Genomic DNA, 22,660 nt, shown 5'->3' with positions numbered 1-22,660 from the left:
CGGGGGGTCTGCGCCGCCCAAGGCAAAAGCCGCCAGCAGCCCAGGCCGGCCGGTGCGAGCGCTCAGGAGCAGCCCCAGGCCACATCTGCACCGCCACGCCCCTACTCCCACTGTCACGCTGAGGCCCCGACCCGCCACGCCTCCGACCCGCACAGCCACGCCCCCGGCCCCCGCACCACCAAGCCCCTGACCCGCGCTGCCACGCCCCTGACCCCGCGCCGCCACGCCCTCGACCCCGCGCCACCAAGCCCCTGCCCCGCGCTGCCACGCCCCTGACCCCGCGCCGCCACGCCCTCGACCCCGCGCCACCAAGCCTCGGGCCCCGCGCCGCCATGCCCCCGACCCCGCGCCGCCAAGCCCCAGGCTCCGCACCCCACGCCCCAGGCCCGCATGTCTGAGAGCAGCTTCCAGCTGCGGCAAACTGAAATGAGCGGAAGACACGGGAGTACAGAGACACACGCGCCCGTTCCACTGGACGCGGCGGTCCCCCGTTCAGAAACGTATTCTACAGGTATGTCCACACAGGTCTCCTGCAAACCACAAAAAGGAAACGGAGCCACCAGGAGGGGTGGGGCGCTCAGCTGCCTGCATGGACTCTCCTGTAGTGGTTACAGATGAGGAAAGTCTTGTGTTGCGATGGAATATCTCCAAGTTATTATAGGAAAAGCATCAGGTAGAGAAGACTGTTTATCTATGCTAACATTTGTGTCAAAACTGGGGTAAGAGAGGGGGTATACACATGTATTTTTCTGTAATTGCATGAAATACTTCTGGAGGGACACACGTGGGAAACTGGTCCCTTTGGATGCTCAGTGGCGAGGACAGTGGGGGGTAGGCACAAGCTAGCGGGGACCTCTTGCTTAGGAATTTCAACCCATGAGAAGGGTTTACCTACACATAAAATAATTAGTAATTAAAGTAAAAGCGCAGAGAAAGCTTGCTGTATGACCCGGCAGTCCTGTTCTGGGTATATACCCCAATGAGTTGAAAACTGAGGTCCACACAAGCTGCACAGAAGTGTTTATAGCAGTTTTATTCATAACCTCCAAAGCTTGAAAGCCACCAAGACATCCTTCAGTAGGTAAATGGATCAACAAACTGTGGTGCATCTATGCAAAGGAACATTATTCAGCAGTAAAAAGAAATGCACTCTAGCCTCCTATATTTTGGAGCAGCTAAAAGGAAGAATATGAGAGGATTGTATGGTAGCCCATGACAAACTCTGGGATCTATTCTGCAACTATTTGTTGAAGAATGCTTTCAAAACTATTGCTTTTTTATTTCTTTGCTTTGTAAATATTTTACACTATACAATAAAAAATTAAAAATCAGAAAAAGAAATGGGCTCTAAAGCCATGAAAAGACAGGGCAGAATTAAGTGCACATTGCTAAGTGAACAAAGCCAGAGGGTTAGCACGCGCGGCATGACACAACGCGTGGCATCCTGGATAAGGCCAGACTGCAGACACCAGGAAAAGATCAGTGGCTGCTAGGGCTCCAAAGGAAGGGCGATGGGGAACAGCAGTGATGGTGGGGTGGGCTGGGCTGGGGTGTGCGCACTGGGCACCACCAGTCCCTACTTCCATACCTTTCTCATCACCCACAAGGAACCCACGCCCACCTGCAGTTACTCCCCACTCCCCACTCCCCACTCCCCCAGCCCTGCTCTCTGTCTCTATGGATCTATTCATTCTGGACATTTCCTGTAAATGGACTCAGACAATACCATGACCTTTTGTTTCTGCCTTCTCTCACTGGGCATCTTGTTTTCAAGGTTCATCCACATTGTAACAGGGATCAGAATGCCATTTCTTTTACAGCTGAAGAATATTCCATTGCGTGCTCTACTTTTAAGACTTTAAAAACATGAATTGGGGGTGGGCCAAGGTGGCTCAGCAGGCAGAGTTCTCGCCTGCCATGATGGAGACTTGGGTTCAGTTCCCGGTGCCTACATGTGCAAAAAAGAAAAAAAAAACAAACCATGAATTGGATTTTATCTTTTTTCAATAAAATCCCCAGTGGTGCCCACTACTCTCAGAATGCCATCCCATCTTGGGGTGGCAGCCTGCAACCCTGGCTGGCCCCCCCATCCCTGCACACTCCGCCAGCCTGCCGTGCTTCCACCTTCCTGCCTACAGTCACTCTTTCCTGCTCACTGCTCCAGCTCCAGCTGCTTATGCCCCCAGGCCTTGGCGGTCCCTTCCCACTGCCTGGGTCACACAGCTCAGCAGCATTTAAATCTCAGTTCAGATCTCCTTACCATGGAGTGGCCTCTCCCCACCTCTGAGCTGGTTAAGCCCTCAGCCCGCCCGATTGTTTTCTTTCCCCCTCAACTTGCTCTTTCATAGGTTCTCCCAGGGCCCAGAGCAATGTCTGGTTCTGAACAGGCACTTGATGAATCTGTGTTGGATAAATAAAGACGGGAAGCTGGAGGCTCAGCCAGGGCCAGAGTATGGGTTCCCTGAACCCCAGCACAGTGGATTTCATTTCAGGAAGCTCTAATCTTTACAAAACCCTGGCTGTTTGTTAGTCCACCTGCTGTGTGTTTGTAGGGCCTTTTTGCTCATTTGGCATTGGTATAGGTTTTTTTTTTACCCCTACATTATCCTGGCACATCCATCCTTTGGCAGATGATGAAAAATTCCTCCACCTTCAGGGCATGAGTGCTTCCAGCGTGGGCTCATTATCCTTTCTTCTCCTTTAAATATAAAATGAGAAAGGATAGACCTGCCATGCCTGCTGTGGGATGAAAAGCAGCTCCAACACAAACAGTGAAAGCACAAAGCAGTCTTTTGGGCCCACCGGGCATCGTGCCTGCCCAGGTGAGGACACTAGGCAAATTCCAGCCGACCACCCAGCTCAGGAACCTGCAGTGCCAGCTCCCGCCTGTCTGTAGGTTTTAGCACCTGGTCCCGGCTTTCCCGCTCTGCCTCCTGGTGTTCCACCAGCAGCTCTGCCTGCATGCCTCACGCTGCGGTGTTTCCTCCCTAACAGCTGAAGGGGATGGCTGTCGAGAGGACAGAGGTCAACTAGACACTGTCACCCAATAAATCGGTCATTACAAAAGTGCAGCTCATCTTTAGTTTAGCTTGAAGAGCCACACGTGGCAAAGACCTTGTTTCAGTGGTCTCTTGCCACCATTAATGCCATGTAACAAACTGGCCCAAAACCTAGTGGCATAAAACCACAACCCTTTATTTGGCTCATAATTTAGGCCGGGGGAGTTGTCTATGAAAAATAACACCTCTAAGAGGTCTGATGTACAATGGGTTCATGCCCTGGGGATGCGGATTAAGATAAGAACACGTCTGTGTGGCAGTACATGGTTCAGTCCACCACATGGGATCTGGTCTCAATGAACTCCAAATCCCCAAAACTTCCTCCTAGGGAAAGCTCTTGCATACAGTTAGTTGGGAGTTGGAGTGCGTCCTGCACAAAGCCTGCTCTACTTATAACTCCCGAACAGAATTTAGCTTCCATGGTTCTGCTTCTGAATTCAGCTTTCCCTCAGTTTGTCCCTTTTCTGTTCCTTTTAGTGCAGACTTGCAGCATATAGATCTCGCAGAAAAATTTGTTGATTTTCCATGTAGTACACAAGGATCAAAGCTATCAGACAACAGGACTTTCTACAGACCCTCTCTGGATAACTCCATTTCCAATCCTCACTTGTCCTGTAATGGCTTACTGCTTCCATGTTTGGATAAATCCTCACGTTGGTCACTATTCTCTGGGGTCTCACTTTCTAGAAGCCTAGAATTTTCCAGACTATCAATTTCTGTTTTCTTTATACCCATGAGTTCAGTTCTCAACTTATCTCTTTCCTGTCTCATTTCACTATTAGCTACAAGGAGAAACCAGGCCACACTTTCCATATTTTAACTTAGAAATCCCTTCTGCTAAATATCCAAGTTCATGGCTTTTAAAATCTGCCTTTCTTTCAAAACCAGAAGTCATTTTTGCTAAATTTTCTGCCACTTTAAAACAAGGACCAACTTGCTTCCAGTTTGCAATAATAAATGCATCATTTTTCTAAAGCCTCATCAGAGTTTTCTTTAGAGTCCACATTTCTACCAACAGTCTCTTCAAAGCATTCTAGGTCTTCTCTATCAAGCTCCTCATAACTTTTCCAGATTCTTCCCCTTAATCATTTAAAAAGCCATTTCAACATGTTTACTATTTGCAAACAACAGCACCCCACTTCTTGGTATGTCATCCTCTTTCCCCAGCTACTCATGCCATTGCCCAATGGGCTCATGAACAAAGTGGTCATGGTGGTAGCGATGGAAGTTATGCATTGGCTAAGCAACATGGACTTCTACTCAAGAAGGCTGACCTAACTACAGCCACTGCTGAGTGCCCAATCTCCAGCAGCAGAGACCCACATTCAGGCCCCAATATGGCACCATTCCCTAAGGTGATCAGCCTGCTACCTGGTGACAGGTTGATTACATTGGACCACTTCCATCATGGAAGGGGCAGTGAGTTGTTCTAGCTGGAATAGACACTGTGCTGGTTTGAAAGGAATTATGTACCCTAGATAATTCTAATTCAATCTTATGGAGGCCTCCATTCCCTTAAACTCTTCAGCACTGAATGGTATAACTTGATTAGATTACCTCCAGAAATGTGACTCCACCCATTCCAGATGGGTCTTGTTTAGTTTACTGGAACCCTTTAAAAGAGGAAGCATTTTGGAGAAAGTTTGAGAATGAGGAGAGAGCTGCAGAACTACAGCAGAGCCACGAGGCTGAGAGTCTACCAGCCAGAGACCTTTGGAGATGAAGAAGGAAAACGTCCCCGGGAGAGCATCATGAAACAAGAAGCCTGGAGAGACAGCTAGCAGACCTCACCGTGTTCACCATATGCCTTTCCAGTTGAGAGAGAAATCCTAAACTTCATCAGCCTTTCTTAAGTAAAATCTCTTATTGGTGCCTCAATTTGGACATTTCTATAGCCTTGCTTTAATTTGGACAATTTCACAGCCTTAGAACTGTAAACTTGCAACTTAATAAATTCCTCCTTTTAAAAGCCGTTCCATTTCTGGTATATCACATTCTGGCAGCTAGCAAACTGGAACAGACACATACCCCAGGTATGGGTTTGCCTTCCCTGAACGCAATGCTTCCACAAAAACTACTCTCCGTGGACTTATGGAATGGCTTATCCACCTTCATGGCATTTCACATAGCATTGCTTCTAATCAAGGAAACCACTTCACAGCAAATGAAGTGTAAGAATGGGCACATGCACACAGAATTCTCTGGTCCTTCCATGTTCCCATCATTCAGAGGCAGCTGGGTTGAACAGTGGAATGGCCTTTTGAAGACCCAATCATGGTGCCAACTAGGTGACAGTACCTTGCAGGCCTGGGGCAATGTTCCCCAGGAGGTTGTGTATGCTCTGAATCAGCATCCATTCTATATTTCACCCAGAGCCAGGATTCACGGGTCCAGGAATCAAGGGGTGTAGGTGGGAGTGGCACCACTATCACTCCTTCAGATCCACAAGAAAAAAATGTTGCTTTCTGTTTCTGCAAACTTGAGCTCTGCTGGTCTACAGATCTTAGTCCCAGAAGGAAGAGTGCTCTTACCAGAAGATACAATGATTCCACTGAATAGGATGTTAAGACTGCCACCTGGCCACTTTGGGTTTCTCATGCCACTGAATCAAGAGGCAAGGAAGGGGATTACTGTACTGGCTGGGGTGAATGATCCTGACTATCAAGGAAAAATAGGACTGCAACTACACAATGGAGGTAAAGAAGAGTTTTCCAGGAATACAAGAGAACCCCTAGGGTGTCTCATAGTACTACCATGCCCTGTGATTAAAGTCAATGGAAAACTGCAACAGTCTAATCCAGGCAGGACTACCGATGGCTTAGAAACTTCAGGAATAAGGTTTGGGTCGCCCCACCAGGCAAAGAACCGCGGCCAGCTGAAGTGCTTGCTGAGGGTAAAGGGGAGATGGAATGGGTAGTGGAAGAAGGAAGAATAAATATGAACTACAACTATGTGACCAGTTATAGGAACAAGGACTGTGATGGTATGACTATTTCCTCTTTCTTTTGGTATGTGTTTGTATTTGCACATGAGCAAATATCATTTTCCTCTTACTATATGACAGTTGTATTGTTCACACTGTAGTATTTAAGTTATAGGATATAACGTTTAAGTGAATGTTGGCAGTGTGACAGTGGCTTAGTGGCAGAATTTTTGCCTGCTATGCTGGAGACCTGGGTTCAATTTCCGGTGCCTACTCAGGCAAAAAAAAAAAAAAAAAAAAAAGACTGAATGTTACCTAAGGATTTGCACCCTATTCTGGAGAACATTTAGTACATTTCTAGTTGTACACAGGACAGTTGAGTATTTTTATGTGAAACATATGCCCATTATTGTGTTCTGTTTGGAAATTAAGCACATTTCAAACTGATGTGTACAGCTGCCAAGTTGACAACGGGTGGACTTTGATGTCAGGTTCTGGTGTCAACTTGGCCAGGTGATGGTGCCCAGTCGTCTGGCCAAGCAAGCACTGGCCTGACCATTGCTGCTGGAATATTTTGTGGCTGGTTGATAAACCGGAGAGCTGATGTATTAAATCATCAGTCAGTTGATTGCAGCTGTGGCTGATTACATCTGTGCTCAACTAAGGGCAAGTCTCCCACAAACAAGATAATCTAATCAGTTTGAGACCTCTAAAGAGAAACTTTTTCACTGCTTCTTAAGCCAGCAAGCCTCTTCTCGGAGTTTGCTGAGATCATTCATTGGAGCTGCCAGCTTTACAGCCTGCCCTATAGATTTTGGACTCTTCCATTTCACGGTTGTGTGAGACACCTTTATAAATCTCATATTTACAGATATCGCCTGTTGGTTCTGTTTCTCTAGAGAACACTGACTACTACAATACAATATGACACAATGATCAAGACTTGCATGAGAACATTCCAGTAAGGCCCAGGAGGTGGGAGGACAGAAACAAGATTGGGCAAGAATGGATGAGTGATCCTTGGGTCTGGGTGGTGGTACACAAGAGTCCATTACACTAAGCATCAGAGGCAGCTACGGAAGCACTAAGAGCAAGCTACCTCTGGTATTGTCCTTCAATTAAATGCCCAATGAGTCCGGCCTCTCCGCCACGTGTCCCATGACTCCCGTGGTGGACCATGCAGCACACACCTTGCCTGTCTAATGGAAGCATGGCAAAACACATTACAAACAGTGGCTGATGTTTTACAATCAGATGGGGTGTGAAGGGCGTGATTTGAAGCATTTGCCAATTTCCATGGTATTAATATAATTCATCATTTTACACATCTCATGAAAATTTAACAGTGGGTTCCCTCAAGCTACTACAAGCAACTACATGCCACTGAAAACAAGGTGATATTCCACCATAACAAATGTTCGCTAAAAAGATAAACATTTTTCACATAGACAATGTAACACTGTCTCACCTAAAATGAACATTAATTTCTTACCAGCAATTAATATCCAGCCTATTTTTAAAGTTATCCTATGTCCAGCAAGTTGGTCTGTCCAAGCCAAAATCCATTCCAGGAGCACTGGTTACAGGCGCCTGTGATGTCCTTTGACCCACTCTCCATTCTCCAGGTCCATTTTCTGACGATTCTGACTTGTGGAGGAGCCAAACTCGGCAGTCTATGGAATGGCCCATGCTCCTGCTTTGCCTGATTGTTTTCTCTAGAGTTCATGTAGTGGCTCTCCCATCTCATAATCCTATAACCTGCCAATTAAATCACAGTTTTTGAGAGAAGACATCATACAGCAAGAAGTGATTGTCACCAGTGGTGCTGCAACTGGGACCAAACTCATGTGGAGATGGCAAGGTGCCTCTACTGCACAGTTTTTTCCTGTTGTGACCAAAATGCAAACTGATGGGCTCACCTGGGTTCATCACCAACGCCCAGTCCTCCAGCAACCATTTGCTGCAAAGAGTGTTAATACTTGTTAAAAATCCTGGGGTAAACCAACAATCTCAATTCCAGTGGCAGGATTTCTTTCAACTTCATCTTTATGAAACTGTACTTCATAAAGTTTCTTTTCAACTTCATAAAGTTATGCAACTTTATGAAAAGTACAGCTTCTGCCTCTACTGGGCCATCTGGTTTGGCGGTTCCTCCAGGAAGGGGAAATAAATGCTCCACCCTTGCCCTTTAATTACCGCATGAATTGGAATTTTCCCTGATCCATCTATAGATTTAGGACTGCTCACCAGACCGTTCCTTCAAAGCAGCCATGGGCTCTGTCCACCGGCTTCCCACTGTACTTAGTTGTGCCTCTCCAGCACAATGATTCCGGCTCCGCTTCTCTTCTTTCCTCTAGGCTGTTGTTAAATGTCCCCTAAGCCTGAAAATGTCCTCACCACTGTCCTTAGGTGCCACACCCACCCAACTGTGCTCAGGTAATGAAATGGCACCGCTTGCTGCCCACATCCCCAAGGTGTTCCATCATTTCTGCTAACATCTAAGACTTCAGCTCATCGTGTGCTGACTGTGGCTTGCCGTCCCTAAACTGACCCAATCCGCCTATCTGCTGCCCTCCAGCAGCCACCCCAGCAGAGGCCCCCATCAATAGGTCGGGTCAGGCACACGTGCCCAGGGAACGCAGACAAAGCTGAAGGATCCAGGGGCCCAACTAGATCTGTGAGCACCGGGCCCTAAGAGACTTCTCGCGATCCCTGTCCTGTAATTAAGACTTTCTGCAAAGAACAAGGTTTTCCCAGTCCCAGACTTGAGGGGCAGCCAGTGCTTGGTTCTCCACGCCCCTGGGCCAATGGAAGGGAGGTTAAGGGGTTCGGAGGTGCGGTGCAAAGAAGAGGGGTGGGGGTGCCGACACTCAGAGAGCGAAGGAGGGCGGACCCGGAGATTTCCGCGTGCGCCCCGCCCGGAAGCCGCCCACGTGGGCCCCGCTCCTTTCCCGGGCCACGTGCGCCCTCGGAGCCCACGGGGCGAGCTCGGCGCCTAGGAACCAGGCCCGTCCGGACCCGGGCCAGTGCAAGCCCCGCCGGCTTCGCCGCTTCTTCCCGCACGCCCGGCCGAGCTAGAGGAGCGAGCGGAAGCGGGGCCCGGGGGGCGGGGCCTCTCGCGTGTCCGAAGTCCCGCCCACGCGCAGGTAGCGCCTCTCCCGATTGGGTGGCTTCGCCTCGCCGTCGGGGGCGGGGAGAGCGTCGTCGCGTTCGGGTGACGTTTCCCGCGAGCGGGCGACGGTGGCGGCGGCGTCGGCAGCGGTGGCGGCGGCGGCGGGTGGGAAATGGCGGAGTACTTGGCCTCCATCTTCGGTACTGAGAAAGACAAGTGAGTGGGGGCCGCCGGCGTCCCGGGGCTGGGGAGGAAGCTGAGGCGCGGGGCGCGGGGCGCGGGCGCGGGCGCGGAGCGGCCTGGCGGGAGGCCCGAGCGGGCGGGGTCCCCAGGGCCGCGGGGCGGGCGGCGGCGGGAGGCCCGGGCGGGCCGGCGCCGGGAGGGGGAGGGGAGGGGAGCGGAGCGGGCGGCGGGAAGCGGCGACCCTTCCGGCCCCGCGCGCGCTTCTCGGGGAGCAGCGCGCCGCCGCCCGGTTGGGCCGCTTGGTGGATCAGTGGAGCGCGCCGCGTGGGCCGCGGACTCGGGGCTCGCTTCTCCATCCTGTGCTGCCTCTCCCGCCCTTTGGGTCCTCGGCGGGTCGGGCACTTCGCGAACCCGGCCTCGGTGCCCCGCGCTCACCAGCTCTCGAAAGCCCTTTCGAGTTGGGCTTAAGTTGTCTTTGGCGGCTCTTAACCTCTTAAGTTCTAACCCGTTTCCCCATAACTTTTCGGTTTTTACGCCTTGGGTGAGCCGTAGTACAATTCTGGCACTATTAAGTCGCCAGATCATTTACGATCCAAATTGTTGGCGTTTACGCGGTGATTGGACCCGCGATAGGATTTTTGACGTGAGAAAGTATCACTGGAGACTTCTGAGTTAGTGAGTTGTAAAGGACACGTTTGCTTTAAAAGTAATTGAATATGCCATTCCAATGTAAGGAATAATACGGTTTTTTAGGTTTATACCTTTCCTAATCCTTAGGTTAAACTAAGCAATTTAATCTTGTCAGCTTGCCGCGTACCACTTGGTAGTGAGCTGGATGATGTCTTAGGACAGTTTGAAGGATAATTCTTTGAAATCCTAAAATCTAAGTACTTGACTTAACCTACTCTTTGAGTATGTAACTACCATGTTGGAGTTTTTCAGGCCGTAAAAAGTTTGTGCAAATATATGTTTTTATTGATAAATTTCTAAATTTGTCATAGATACTGTTTTTTATTCCACTCTTTTCAAGCACTGTTCAAAATGTTTCTTTTTTCCAGGGTGGAGTCTGTCTTATAAAATGTCTCACTATATGGTAGAATCACCTGTGTTATTTGGAAGAGAGGAGTTATACATTTTTCCCTAGCAAAATCATATGCCAAAATCATCAATCTAGTTGCTCCAGAAACATTTTATTAGATGTCAGCCATATGCCAATTTGTGGGGACTCAGAAATAGATTAAAGGGGTACAAGGGTAGTTCAGTGATAGACTTCTCACCTGCCGTGCAGGAGACCCAGCTTCGATTCCTCCTCCATGCGCTTCCCCCCAAAAAAGCAAGCAAGCGAGCAAACAGAACAAAAATTCAACAAATGGTGCTGCAATAAAGGGATACTCACATGGAAAAATAATGAAATGTGACCCCCACCATACAGCATACAAAGAAAGATTCAAATTTTCTTCTTCAGGGAAATCATCCAATAAAGATAATTGAAGCAGAACAGGTTCAGTGTTTTGAATGGAAGGGGTGTGTTCCTGAATGCTGCAGGGCCACAGAGGAGGTAGTTTAGGAAACTAGAACTGGATTAAGATCAACTCCTAAAAAATGATGGCATCTTTACCTTTTTTTATTATTTTAATTAAGCTAGAAGTAAAATGTAGACCCTACCAATTAAAAATATTTGCTTAATAATAAATTTGAAATTATGGTCATTTTATAGACCCAGGCATGGATTAGCCTTTCTAATATCTTGTATGTGTTTGAAAATCACACTGTTTTCACTTGAATTCAGTAGTTTAATGAGCTGATCACTGAACTTTGTTAGAGTAGTTTTAATAGTGAACTCTTGTAGCATGGTGAAATGAAAACCATCTCTGGAAGTACAAGAGCAAGGATTGTTTTAATCATGTGGATCAGTTAGGTATTAGTTGGTCAAACAGGACTTTTGTTCATTCTGAGATAACTTGTAAATTAAGCTCTTCATTTTAGGTGATTCCCTGAAGATATAATACTATTGTGTGATCAAGTTAGATAATCTAAAGTAAGCCCTATAAGATATATTTGCAAATATATAGTAGTCATTTCTTCTCTTGATAAATTTAGGCTTGCTCATCTTTATTGCTGCTTAATGAATCAGCGGCTGGTTGGTCTTCATTGTCACTCAAATTTTGGTTGCATTTGAAGCCCTTCGGTCTTAACCCTGGGCTACCTGTTTAAACATGTGGCACTTACTAATGTATTTAATCTACGTCATAGCTTTCCCACCTCCACAGTTTAATTTTGAATGGGGCCCACCTAGTAGGATTTCATAGTTCCTCACAGACCTGGTCAATCAGCTGGCATTGCTGTCCTGGTAACTTGCTTGCTGGTTTTGGTTTGAACTGCATAGTCACAGTATTTGGAGAGTTTTTAGGGAGGACTTTGTGGCGGAGGCAGAAGGTGTCTTTGTGTGTTTGTAAAGGCAGGTTGATTTTCTTAGTAGCCCATATGTTGTATCCAAGAGAACTACTTCAGGCTAATTTGGGGAATTTCCTCTTGGTCTGATATCATGGGCACGAGAACCTGAACTTTTTTTTCTATTTGTGGTAACATTTAATGAACATTATGTATGAAGCACACGTATATTATACCTGATGCTTGAAACAGTCCCAGGTTGGCATTTTCCTCATTTTATAGATGGCATCAGAGTCCAGGGGTGAAGAGAGTAGCTTGATCAAGCCCAGGCAGTTAGTGCTAAGGTCAGGATCTGAGCCCTCAGTCCTCAAGAGAGAAGTTCCTAGTGGGAATCCAAAATGGCAGTGCTCTTTTCATGGGAAGAGTAGGGGATATTGAAGTTATATAGTCCTGAAATATTGCAAGGAATAAGGTACTCACTGCCAGTCAACTTAATCTTGTTAAATAAAACTGCTATGTTTTTGTGCCATAAAAAGAAAGTAGTTTGATAGTGTATATTGTGTTAATGACTTGTTTCTATCCATTTCATATTTTCTCAGCAGAATAATGTTTCTTATTTTTTCTTTACAGAGTCAACTGTTCATTTTATTTCAAAATTGGAGCATGTCGTCATGGAGACAGATGCTCTCGGTTGCACAATAAACCGACCTTTAGCCAGGTTTGTTTGTTTTTTTCCTTTTTTTCCCCCCATTTTCATGTAATAGTCAAAACTTTGTGTGCTTTTCAGAGGCAGTTAATGATTTCCCTATATTAGGCAAGTAATTTTTTCCCCTGTAGTTTTCCATTTGTGTTCATAAGTGAGAGTGTTCTTTTTTGCGAATGAGATAGGTGGACTACCCCCCAGTGGAAGGTTTGAGAGCACTACTCCCTGTTGGAGAAACTAAACTTTAGGTGGCACAGTTTTTAACTTTGTATGTTGGCTGTAGCTGATACTAATCCCCCTGCCATTCTCCTTCCTCCCCTTAAGACATGAATCCAGAGGGGTAACGATGCGGAAGTGGACTTCCTGGGGCTCGTTTCCCAGCACGGGAACTGCTGCGTGGCCCTTGCTCTTTGCTATCTCCTGACAGTAGAGGTGAAGCAGCTTCTGTACTGCTACTGTACTCCTACTGTACTGCTCAGAGCTTTCTCTAGTACTCCAGGGTGTGTGCCCCTCTTTTAGGCCCCTGGTTGAGAAAATTGTACGTTGTATGAAAACATTTAAAATAAAGCCTAACATTAAAAGATGGGTCATTACCCTAAACTTTCATAGCAGCTCTGGTTGATTGAGAGATGCCTGCGATCTTGAACTCTACCATGAGTTCAGTCCAGTCAAAAAAACATTTATTTTTGGTTAAATGGGAGAAGGCACACGTTCACACCCTGCATGTGGCCTCTGGTGGAGTAATTGGAGAAAGCACCTCCTACAGGAACAGAAAATTTCTGCCCAAGTTCACTAGAACATGTGAAATTTGAAAATTTTGTGCTTGAGTTTTTGTTGAGCTCCTTCTAACCTATCCTTGGAGTCTGAATGTGCCACCTCAGACCATTGGAGTCATCACTTTGTGCAGTCCCTCGGAGCTTCCTGGCCCTGCTTTTGAGTCCATGTTTTTCTGTCCATGTTTGTTTTTTCTTATAGAATAGATATTTATATGTTCTTCTATATTAGAAAAGCCAGCCAGTTGGTTCAAGTGAAAGACATTAGTCTTGTCCAAGTCCATAAAAACTCCCATGAAGTGTTGTGCTTTTGGATTGGGGGTGGGGAAGTGGCGTTTTGTCCCTGTTACTCTTTAGCTAGTGGTTACTGCAGCAGGAATCGGTCTTTTGGCAGTTTGAATATGTCTTTCATTTTTCTTTTTGTGAGTTTCAAATTACCAGACAACTTGCTTTAAGTTTTCTTTTGTTATAATTTAAAAAAAAAGATAGTGCTTTGATTTATGAAATAAACCTCCCCAACTTAGCCAGTGGCCATAGATTGGACAATAACCAAGCACCTTAAGTGTCCACCCAATTCTGTGTGTGTGTGTGTGTGTGTGTGTGTGTGTGTGTGTGTGTGTTTAGGTTGCTTACAGGCATACCCAGTGTTGGACTAAGAAAGACATAAGGTCCCCTAAAATTTTTCTCTGAACTAGCTGAGGAAGTTGGTTTATTATTTTTCCTAAATCATCTGTTCACAATGTTATTCGTGAAGTTTGATTTGAATGCTGTAAACCAAAATGATTTGGTGATCCCATTAAAGTTAGGGGGTAGTTTTGTGTATTAGCTTAAGTGGCTTATTTTGAATTGCTGCTTTGGTTGCTTGGCATTAGGTAATTAGCCACCCCTGATTTTAATGGAGCCATGTTGCCCCTTCAAGCAGCATTTCTTTTGTTTAAATATCCATTGCTTCATTATCTGAGTGAGACCTAAAGTAAATTTTACTGTTGGATAACTGGGCCCAGTATGCTTTTCATTAGAGTTAACACTCTGGTGAATCTGGTAGGAAACTACCTGGATAAAGTCAGCCATGTTTCCCACCATTTGAACCTGGGAGAAATTGATTCAGGGGCAGTTCTTGGTGGTAAGGGTCTGATAGATGTTCAGCCCTGGGTGGAAGTGGTTAGATTAGAAAGTTGGCCTGTTAGAGTAAAAAATGGGTTCTGTGTGTACAGTCTCACCTCTAGATGATTCCACCCAGGTGGGTTGTAGTCTGCAGACCTGGGACTGAAGCTACCTACCCCTCCCGCAAGCTAGAAATTGAACTGGCTGGTTTTGCAAAGCCACTTACAAAACTGCTCTGCAGTTGAGCCTGAACATTTTATTTTATAGATCAAGCAATTTATTAATTTCTAGCAAAATTCAAAATGGGTTTCTTTTTAAGCTTCTTACAGTGATATGGACATTAAGATTCATGTAATATATTAGTCTACTAACTTAAACATGGTTTGTTTTTTCAGACAACTTGGTTTTAAGAAGAACGGTACAATGTAAGGTTTCAAGTCTGCCTGATCCAGTTTAAAGCACAAAGGCTAAAAGGATTTTTTTCCTAAAAGGATCGGAAAAAGCAAATCTTTTAAGCTATTGTATTATGTAAACAGAGATCCCACCAAGAAAATGTAAATAAGACACTACGGTATCCAGTTGAGTTAAGAAGCCTGTCTGATGTGCCTCTTGCTAAGAGACTAGAGAACTTGAATGTATTGCATACAGTTGAGTTATGCATTTGGTTTTCAAAAAATAGTTTTGTGTGGGGAATATTATTATAATGTGAATTTTTAGACGTCTTAGTGCTTGCTAGTATGAAGTACCAGAAAATGTTTGTGTTCTGTGAGTTACCTGTATTAAGACACTTTATTAATAGTGTGGGACTACTCAGAATAACAGTTGTTAGTTTCTTCTTGGTTGCTGGCTGACTTGACCTTGCTCAGACTCTGTTTTCATAATATGATGGTTTTGGTGGACTCGTCAAAACACAAGTGCCTGACTTGCGGGAAAAAAAAAACACAACGTTTAGCCATTTGCAAACAAGTTGTCTCTTTGCAATTGTCTAATATATGCACAGCAGCCAGTAGAATTCCCCTTTTTATTTTTTTTTTCCCCGCAGACCATCTTGATTCAAAACATCTATCGTAATCCCCAAAACAGTGCACAGACGGCTGACGGCTCACACTGTAAGTCCCACAGTTGGAGAAATTTTTTTAAAAGAATGGTGTTAAAGAGCCCACTCTTAGTTGAGACACATCCTGGTAGTTCTTGAGCTGCTGACATAGAGCTGTTGCAAACAGGACAAGGTGGTGGACCTCCTTGTGCCCAGCAAGAACTTGACACTTGCCTGTGGTCAGGAGGCTTTTCCAGGGAGGCTCGCTGGCTGGGCCTCTTGCACTGGTGAGCGTTGCTCAGTGAGAAGTGGTCCGGCCCCGTGAAACGTTTCAGCATTGTTAGCCTATCACTGGTCTTCACAGTGACTGAACCTCTGGCATTTATTAAGTTCTTTCTGTGAAATTCAGAATCTTAGGAATGTTTAGGAATCAACAAGGTAAGTTGCCCAATAAGTGTGGGTTTTATTTCACTATTATAATTTTTTTCCCTAGGAAGTAGAGATTTCATGATATGTAATTATTGTATTTCTAAGACATCAGACTTGTATTTCTAAAACAACACCTAAGAATATTTTTTTGTGTAATGGCTTGGCAAATTATTTGTGCTCTAAATTGGATTAGAATTGCAAAGTGGGTATTTTTGCATTACATAGAAATACAGTATTAGCATATCATGAGATCTCCGTTGCACTGCAGTGTTAGGGTGTTTCGAGACAGCCATCAACTAAGAAAACACCCCTGCTTCTGAAGAAAATAACTTGCTCTTTTTTCAGCACTGAGTCTCATCTGAAGCGATCGCCAAAGGAAACCGGTTAAGTGTTTACATTTAATTTTCCGTAATATAAAGTTGTTGCGTTTTGTATTTCAGACCATTGCCCTCTTGAACATTTACCGTAACCCTCAAAACTCTTCCCAGTCTGCTGACGGTTTGCGCTGTAAGTTCATACAAGTTCCTTCACTGGTTCCCTGGGCTTGCGTGCCAGAGCTCAGTGTTGACTCAATCTGGTCTGCCATTGTAGTGTAAAAGACCGCATTTCCTTAAAAGTGTCGCAAAGCTTTGTCCAAGGGCTCCCCTCCACCCCCCCAAAAAAAACTGCTATTTGATGTTTGGACCCCTGCCCACCCACTTAAAAAAGAAATAAATGACTGGAAAATAGTGCCCCTTCCCATAGTTGGGAGCTGCTGCTGCTCTTCTTTTCCTTGGACCGTCATTACTTTGGGGAGATACACTTGGAGTTTAAAATGTTGGGTTATAGTTTTCCCTCTTCAGGGTAACAGTATCTGAAAGTTTACCTCACTTTTCAAGTACTTTAAAAGATATGTTATTTTGAAATCATTTGTCAGATTTAATTTCCTGTTAAGCCTTTTTTTCTTTGACCACCACTTTGGAGGCCATGCTGTGGGGAAAGCATTGTTCTAAGAGTGTCCCAAATGAGGGTTTACCGGTTGCATGGGCCCCGGGTTTGCCTCACCACCAGCCTGCCACCCTGATCCTGCTGGGTTGGCAGAAAAATGGGTAGTTTTTATCACAATACTTTGCATAGATTTAAGCTCCAGATTGAGGATTTGGTTTATTACATTTGAAAAATAAAGGGAACTTGGCAGGGAACTAAGATCTAAATTGGTAGGCATTACTGGTTTATTGCTGTGCTGGCAAATACTAAATTTACACTCTGAGTGTCTTCATTACAGAGTGGTAGGTTTTGGAGAACAGGATACGGATTAGTATTCCTGGAAAGTGCAGAAAGCTAAAGTTTAAATTTTTTAACTATCCAGCTGTAGAATCATTGGGATTTAGTCCTGTGTGGATAAATTAAAATTGAGGTAACCTGGACTTTAAAAATCCAGAGGTACAAAAGGAAGTATTGATACTTCTTCACCAGTTTGCTTTAAAGCAGTGAAAATTAATAGAAGGCGCTTTTAAACGCACCCCTGGATAAGTCTTACTCAGGTATACCCTGCATTCTGAGCCCATTTGTTTATAGGATGACTCGCGCTGTGAATTAACCCAGTGGCCATCACCACACTCAAGCTGGCCCACCAGTGGTGAGGCCCTGGGGTTCTGTCCCATGCACACGGTACCCCCATTTCCCTGTGGGGGTGGGTCATCTTGTTCATTTTTTCTCCTGGGATACATGACGTGGTTCAGTGCTGATATTGACCTGTTAGCAGAGAATTCCCTTCTTTCCCCAAAACTGATGACAACAGGATTTACTTGGTAACCCTTGGTTTAAATTACCTGTTTTTTTGTTTTGTTCTGTTTCTTTCTTTCTTTCTTTCTTTCTTTTTTTTAAGAAAGAGATCAATAGGTACAGGGAAATATTTACATATGGACTTATTAAAATTTTGTAACAACCCTGCTCTCCCTCTGGGCAGAAGTAAATGAAAAGTAGACAACTGAGTAACAGTAATTAATAGTTCTTTGCCCTTAAATCGTTTCCTTGGGGACCGTGTGTGTTATTGACAGTAGAATACTGTATTAGTTTTTTTCCGTGTTATTTGCAATTCACAGTGTTCTTGCTTTGCATATGCTCCAAAATTAAAATTTAGTTGTTACTAAATATTCAGATTCGGGGGTCCAGCTTACACAGAGTAAATGAAGTTCTAATTCTACAGTTTAGGAAGAATACTGGTTTAAGGTGATGAACCTGAAATATTTGGCAACAAACCTTTACATTAAAGTTTCAGTCAACTAGGTTCAATTCCCTAAAAATTACCTGCTCCTTGTTTTTTTTAAACATGCCCTTTCATATATAGAAATACGCAGTTTTGTGTGCTTGAATTAGACTTCAGTGTAAGTGAATCCCAGTTGAAGAATAAATGTTTCTGTAAGATAACTGGGTATTTTTTTAAGTTCTATATAAAATATATTGAGTATTTAAGTTCTATTTAAAATATATTAGTTGGTTTGTACTTGTCTCTGCCTTTCAAGTCATTCTAATTCAGAAATTTCAAGCAGAATTTACAAGGTAAAATGCCTATTATCAAGCATTTTTAAAAAACATTCTGAAAGTTGTTTGTTATATAGTAGCAGAATAGAAATAGCATAAATACATACAGTAGTTTAAAAATAACCACACCAGAATTTTCTCATGACTGTTAAAAATTTGAGCATGTGAATATTTTTTTTCCTCCTCACACCCTTTCTGGGTAGAGAAGGAAGTGAATTTTAAGCATGAAAATCTGTCCTTGGGAATCTGCTTCTCTTGGCTAGCTTTTCTGTTGTTAACTTAATTTCTCCTGAGGGAAGGAGGTCGGTTGACGATAGCTTTTAAATCTGGATATAATGTGATAGCATCTGGTGGCTGGTAAGAATGGTAGTTGTTGCCTAATACACTCAGTAAGTTCTGGTTTTTCAAGCAAGCTGAATCTTGGAAATTAAAAAATAACTAAAACATAGAGAGCATCCCCTGTTTCCTGTAGATGAGGTGACATAGCTCATTCTCAGAACAAAAGAGGTTTTCAAGAGAAATGGGCAGTAGCTCGAGGGTAGTGTAGTCTAGACAGTGCGTGATGCACAATGGTGACATACCCTTGGCAAGGTGACCCAGAAGAGACCCCACCCCAGAACCTGGCCTGTGGGAGTCAAGACTGGAGGACTGAGCTGACCCAGCCTTGAAGCCAGGCAGCCCCTTGCAGATTCCCTAATCCATTATTTATAACATCAGTTTCTTGACCACAAGCTTTGTGATTTCTTAGATTGCAGTTAAGAAAACTCTAGAATTTGAACAGTAAAATTTGAGAAAATGCTAATGCAGATAGAAAGTAAATTTCACAATCTCCCCAAGCAGTGGACGTGATTCCATTCAGTGCACATGGGTTGTGAAGAAGAAGAGACTTGATGAAAATAAGTTTGGAATATAAACTAAGAATGCTTTCTTTAACAAAGCATTATATCTCTCCCTTTACTCAGGGAGTCACCAAAATCCCATAATGGTACCTGGTATTCATCAAGAGTCTTCATGGTGGTTTGGGTTTTAATTGCATCAGAGAGAATTTCATAGCATTCAGTGTGACTGATAGTCTGTAAAAGAAACTAGTTAGGAACATACGCTCTTTATCACTCGCCCTGACTTCAGCCTTCGTTTTAACCTGATAAAGGGAGGGGGAGAAATCCTGCCATCACTTGGCTTCAGTTTTTAGTCTTAAAAGGAAGGACATTTTCATTTAAATTTTTCTTAATTAAAGAGTCTTTTTTCCTCACACATTTTGAAAACATGGCCCATTGATGCTGATTAAAATTTGTTGTGATTTAATTATTTTACTAGCCAGAACTGACACTGTCAAAGGGGCATTTTAAAATCGCACCACACTTCAAAATGTTAAGTTAGTTGTGTCACGCAGTACCTTCAGTGCTCCAGTAGAGCGCGACTTTGTTGTGTTTTCTCTTTAGTAGTCTGGTGTGTGTTGTATAGCAGTGTGATTAGGACGAGCCTTGCCTCTCGCTCCCCTCCGGCTCTAACCAGCGAGCTCTCTTGCTTTTCAGGCGCCGTGAGCGATGTGGAGATGCAGGAGCACTACGATGAGTTCTTTGAGGTGAGGCGCTGTTTGAGACCGATAGACCATCACCTTCTGTAGCTGGGAGGAGTTGAAACCTTTTCTCAATAAATAAAAATCCCTGAATGTAGATTAGAAAGTGAAGTGCTGTTGCTCTTTTCTTAACGTGTGTTGATCCTTACACCACTGTTTTTCCCGCTTCAGGAGGTTTTTACAGAGATGGAGGAGAAGTATGGCGAAGTGGAGGAGATGAACGTCTGTGATAACCTTGGAGACCACCTAGTTGGAAATGTCTACGTCAAGGTAGGCGTGAGGCAGCGAGGGGGGCGTTGGGTGCTGGCGAAGTCTTGGGCTTCTGCATGGTCTGTGTTTAGGAGCTTGCTGCGTTGACTTAGCAGTTTATCAGGTACAGCTCCCAGGTTGGGGACCAGCCTGCCTGGGGTACCCTGACAGCGGGATTTGAAGCTATTTTTGCAAAGGATATTTTAGCTATTGGTTAGAGGCTGTTTAGATTGTGGAGAAGTTAATTTATTTATGTGTTTGGTTTGCTTGTTTTTTTAATAAAACTTTCATTGCCTACACAATCATTCCATTTACTTTTTCAGCCAGTTGAATTTGAAGACCAGGGTGACATTTGGCATGATCTTGGAATAGCACAAAATTAAGTAATCTAATTGTAAATGTAGGATTTTTGGACTTTTAAATTGCTCTATAACCCTATTCCACCTTACTTATTTTACCTAAGTGAACAAGTAATACTTAGGTCAGTAATTGGAAATACTTGAAATCAAAGTGTGAATGGCAAGCATTTTTGGGTTGTCTCATTTTTTTCTTTTTTTCAGTTTCGCCGTGAGGAAGATGCAGAAAAGGCTGTGATTGACTTAAATAACCGCTGGTTTAATGGGCAGCCAATTCATGCTGAGCTTTCACCTGTGACCGACTTCAGAGAAGCTTGTTGTCGTCAGTATGAAATGGGGTAAGTCCAGGGGCCTAGGATTACTTTTTCAGTTAAGACTGTAATGAAGCAAGCCTAGTGAAACATTGTGTAGACACACTGTGATAACTCCCGGTTCTGATCCACAGAGAGTGTACACGGGGCGGCTTCTGTAACTTCATGCACCTGAAGCCCATTTCTAGAGAACTGCGGCGGGAGTTGTATGGTCGTCGCCGTAAGAAGTGAGTGTTGACATGCATCCATTATAAAGTTGGCATGGCGCTTTTTTTTGGTCATCATTTTCTTTAAAAGATACTGCCTAGAACATAGTACTCCCCCCCACACACACATGGGCAGGCACCAGGAATCGAACCCAGGTCTCTGGCATGTCAGGCGAGAACTCTCCCTGCTGAGCCGCTATGGCCCACCCTAGTACATATTTTAAAATATAAAAAACTTACACTTTGAATAAGAATATTCAGATGCTCACATGTAACTAGTTGATCATCCAGCTTCTCAAGTAGAGTTCAGACCCTGGGTGATGAAAGAAAGGCATCGTTAAGTGGACAATCCTTGAAATAATATATATATTCTTATGAGGTATTTGGGTACACAGTATTTTATTCTCCCAGTTAGATGATATACCTTCCTTTAAATGCTGCAGACTTCCTCTGGGGATTTGGGATCTTGGCAGCCCTTTAGTTTTCCTCTGCTTCAGGGGTGGGGGTAATACAGATGCTGATGGCATCTGTGCTGCAGACTACCCGTCAGAGAATGGACAGTCGGGTGACAGTGGAGAGGAAACACAGGACACAGGTCACTGCCTCTATGAGTCACGCTTCTTAAGATTGAGTCCTGTTCCCAGGGCTTCTCCTGTTTGACATATCTTAGGAAATGCAAACATTATTAGTGATTACATTTTATTGTCAACCAAAAAAAGCATAAGAAGAAAGAACGCTGCTCTCTCCCTGCTCCAAAATCTGTTACCTTAGATGGTATATGTCAAGTGTATCTTTTTTTCACTATTATGATTTCCCATGGTCTCTTGATTTAGCCCTACAGAAGAAAATGTAGAAGAAGGAGAGTTTCATACTGGTTTAATTCTGAGATGTGGTTTTGGTTTTTTTTTTCGCCTGGCATGTTAACATCTGAAATCAGGGTACAACTTGCAGTTAGGTCTTACAGACAGCATATTTTATCTTTATTAGTGTTGGCATTTTCGAGGGATATCATTTAAATGTGTTAGGCAGTAATTGCTGTCATAATTATGTTCTATATTGGCTTGATGCACATACCCTTGTTTCTGTTCCTCGGCCTGCAGGCATAGGTCTCGTTCCCGATCTCGTGAACGTAGGTCTCGATCAAGAGACCGTGGACGTGGTGGAGGTGGTGGTGGCGGCGGCGGCGGCGGCGGTGGGGGACGGGAGCGCGACAGGAGGCGATCGAGAGATCGGGAAAGATCTGGGCGATTCTGAGCCATTTTTACGTATGTCTGCTAGAAAGTGTTGTAGTTGATTGACCAAACCAGTTCATAATGGGAATTTTTTTAAAAAACAACAAAAAAAAACACACAAAGATGGGTTTCTGAATAAAATTTGTAGTGATACAGTATTCTTGGTGTAACATTTCTTTTTTAATTTGTTTTCCGTTACAAACTACCCAACTGTCAGTCCTTGAGGTGGAGATTATGATATTCATTGATCACTTTGGATATAAATGAAACTGTATTTTTAAGCTTAGGATATAAAGTAAAGTTGAAAAGAAATTCACATAGAAGAAAGTGAAATCTATTTTTCATTATTCACATATTAACAAGTTATGTAGAATTTCTCCATGATGCTCCGGGGCAGGTGGCGTGGACAGGCTGGGCCCATTTATGTACTCGATGCTGCGCCTTGGCTCCTCCCAGCTCCTCACTGGCATTTAGAGGAGAACCGATTTGTG

General features: G+C 44.2%; 1 protein-coding gene and 2 long non-coding RNA genes across 5 annotated transcripts; 1 reads left to right on the top strand and 2 right to left on the bottom strand.

Annotated features, from left to right (window-relative positions):
* Positions 1 to 1,336: 1,336 nt before the first annotated feature.
* On the bottom strand, positions 1,337 to 8,929 carry LOC143648090 (uncharacterized). The gene is made up of 3 exons (XR_013158359.1): positions 7,475 to 8,929; positions 2,596 to 2,698; positions 1,337 to 1,948 (listed from the first exon to the last, which is right to left on the bottom strand). It is a non-coding gene; the product is annotated as an uncharacterized LOC143648090 (long non-coding RNA).
* Positions 8,930 to 9,201: 272 nt separating this feature from the next.
* Positions 9,202 to 22,327, top strand: U2AF1 (U2 small nuclear RNA auxiliary factor 1). Of its 3 annotated transcripts, none has more exons than XM_077119008.1 (8): positions 9,202 to 9,310; positions 12,299 to 12,386; positions 16,154 to 16,220; positions 19,772 to 19,821; positions 19,987 to 20,085; positions 20,625 to 20,758; positions 20,866 to 20,958; positions 22,038 to 22,327. In XM_077119008.1, exons 1-8 carry the CDS (start codon positions 9,267 to 9,269, stop codon positions 22,189 to 22,191), a joined length of 729 nt encoding a protein of 242 aa, XP_076975123.1. In that variant the 5' UTR covers positions 9,202 to 9,266; the 3' UTR covers positions 22,192 to 22,327. The 3 variants fall into 3 exon arrangements, with proteins under 3 accessions (XP_076975123.1, XP_076975124.1, XP_076975125.1); XM_077119009.1 differs by lacking the exon at positions 16,154 to 16,220 and adding an exon at positions 15,291 to 15,357; XM_077119010.1 differs by lacking the exons at positions 9,202 to 9,310; positions 12,299 to 12,386 and adding an exon at positions 15,337 to 15,357.
* LOC143648698 (uncharacterized) lies at positions 14,885 to 21,438 on the bottom strand. The gene is made up of 3 exons (XR_013158729.1): positions 21,362 to 21,438; positions 21,207 to 21,250; positions 14,885 to 15,170 (listed from the first exon to the last, which is right to left on the bottom strand). It is a non-coding gene; the product is annotated as an uncharacterized LOC143648698 (long non-coding RNA).
* Positions 22,328 to 22,660: the final 333 nt, after the last annotated feature.

The sequence above is a fragment of the Tamandua tetradactyla genome, chromosome 10 (assembly GCF_023851605.1).
Source record: "Tamandua tetradactyla isolate mTamTet1 chromosome 10, mTamTet1.pri, whole genome shotgun sequence".
NCBI classification, from domain to species: Eukaryota; Metazoa; Chordata; class Mammalia; order Pilosa; family Myrmecophagidae; genus Tamandua; species Tamandua tetradactyla.
The sequence above is the reverse complement of the archived record's forward strand: the minus strand, read 5'-3'. Positions and strand labels throughout refer to the sequence as shown.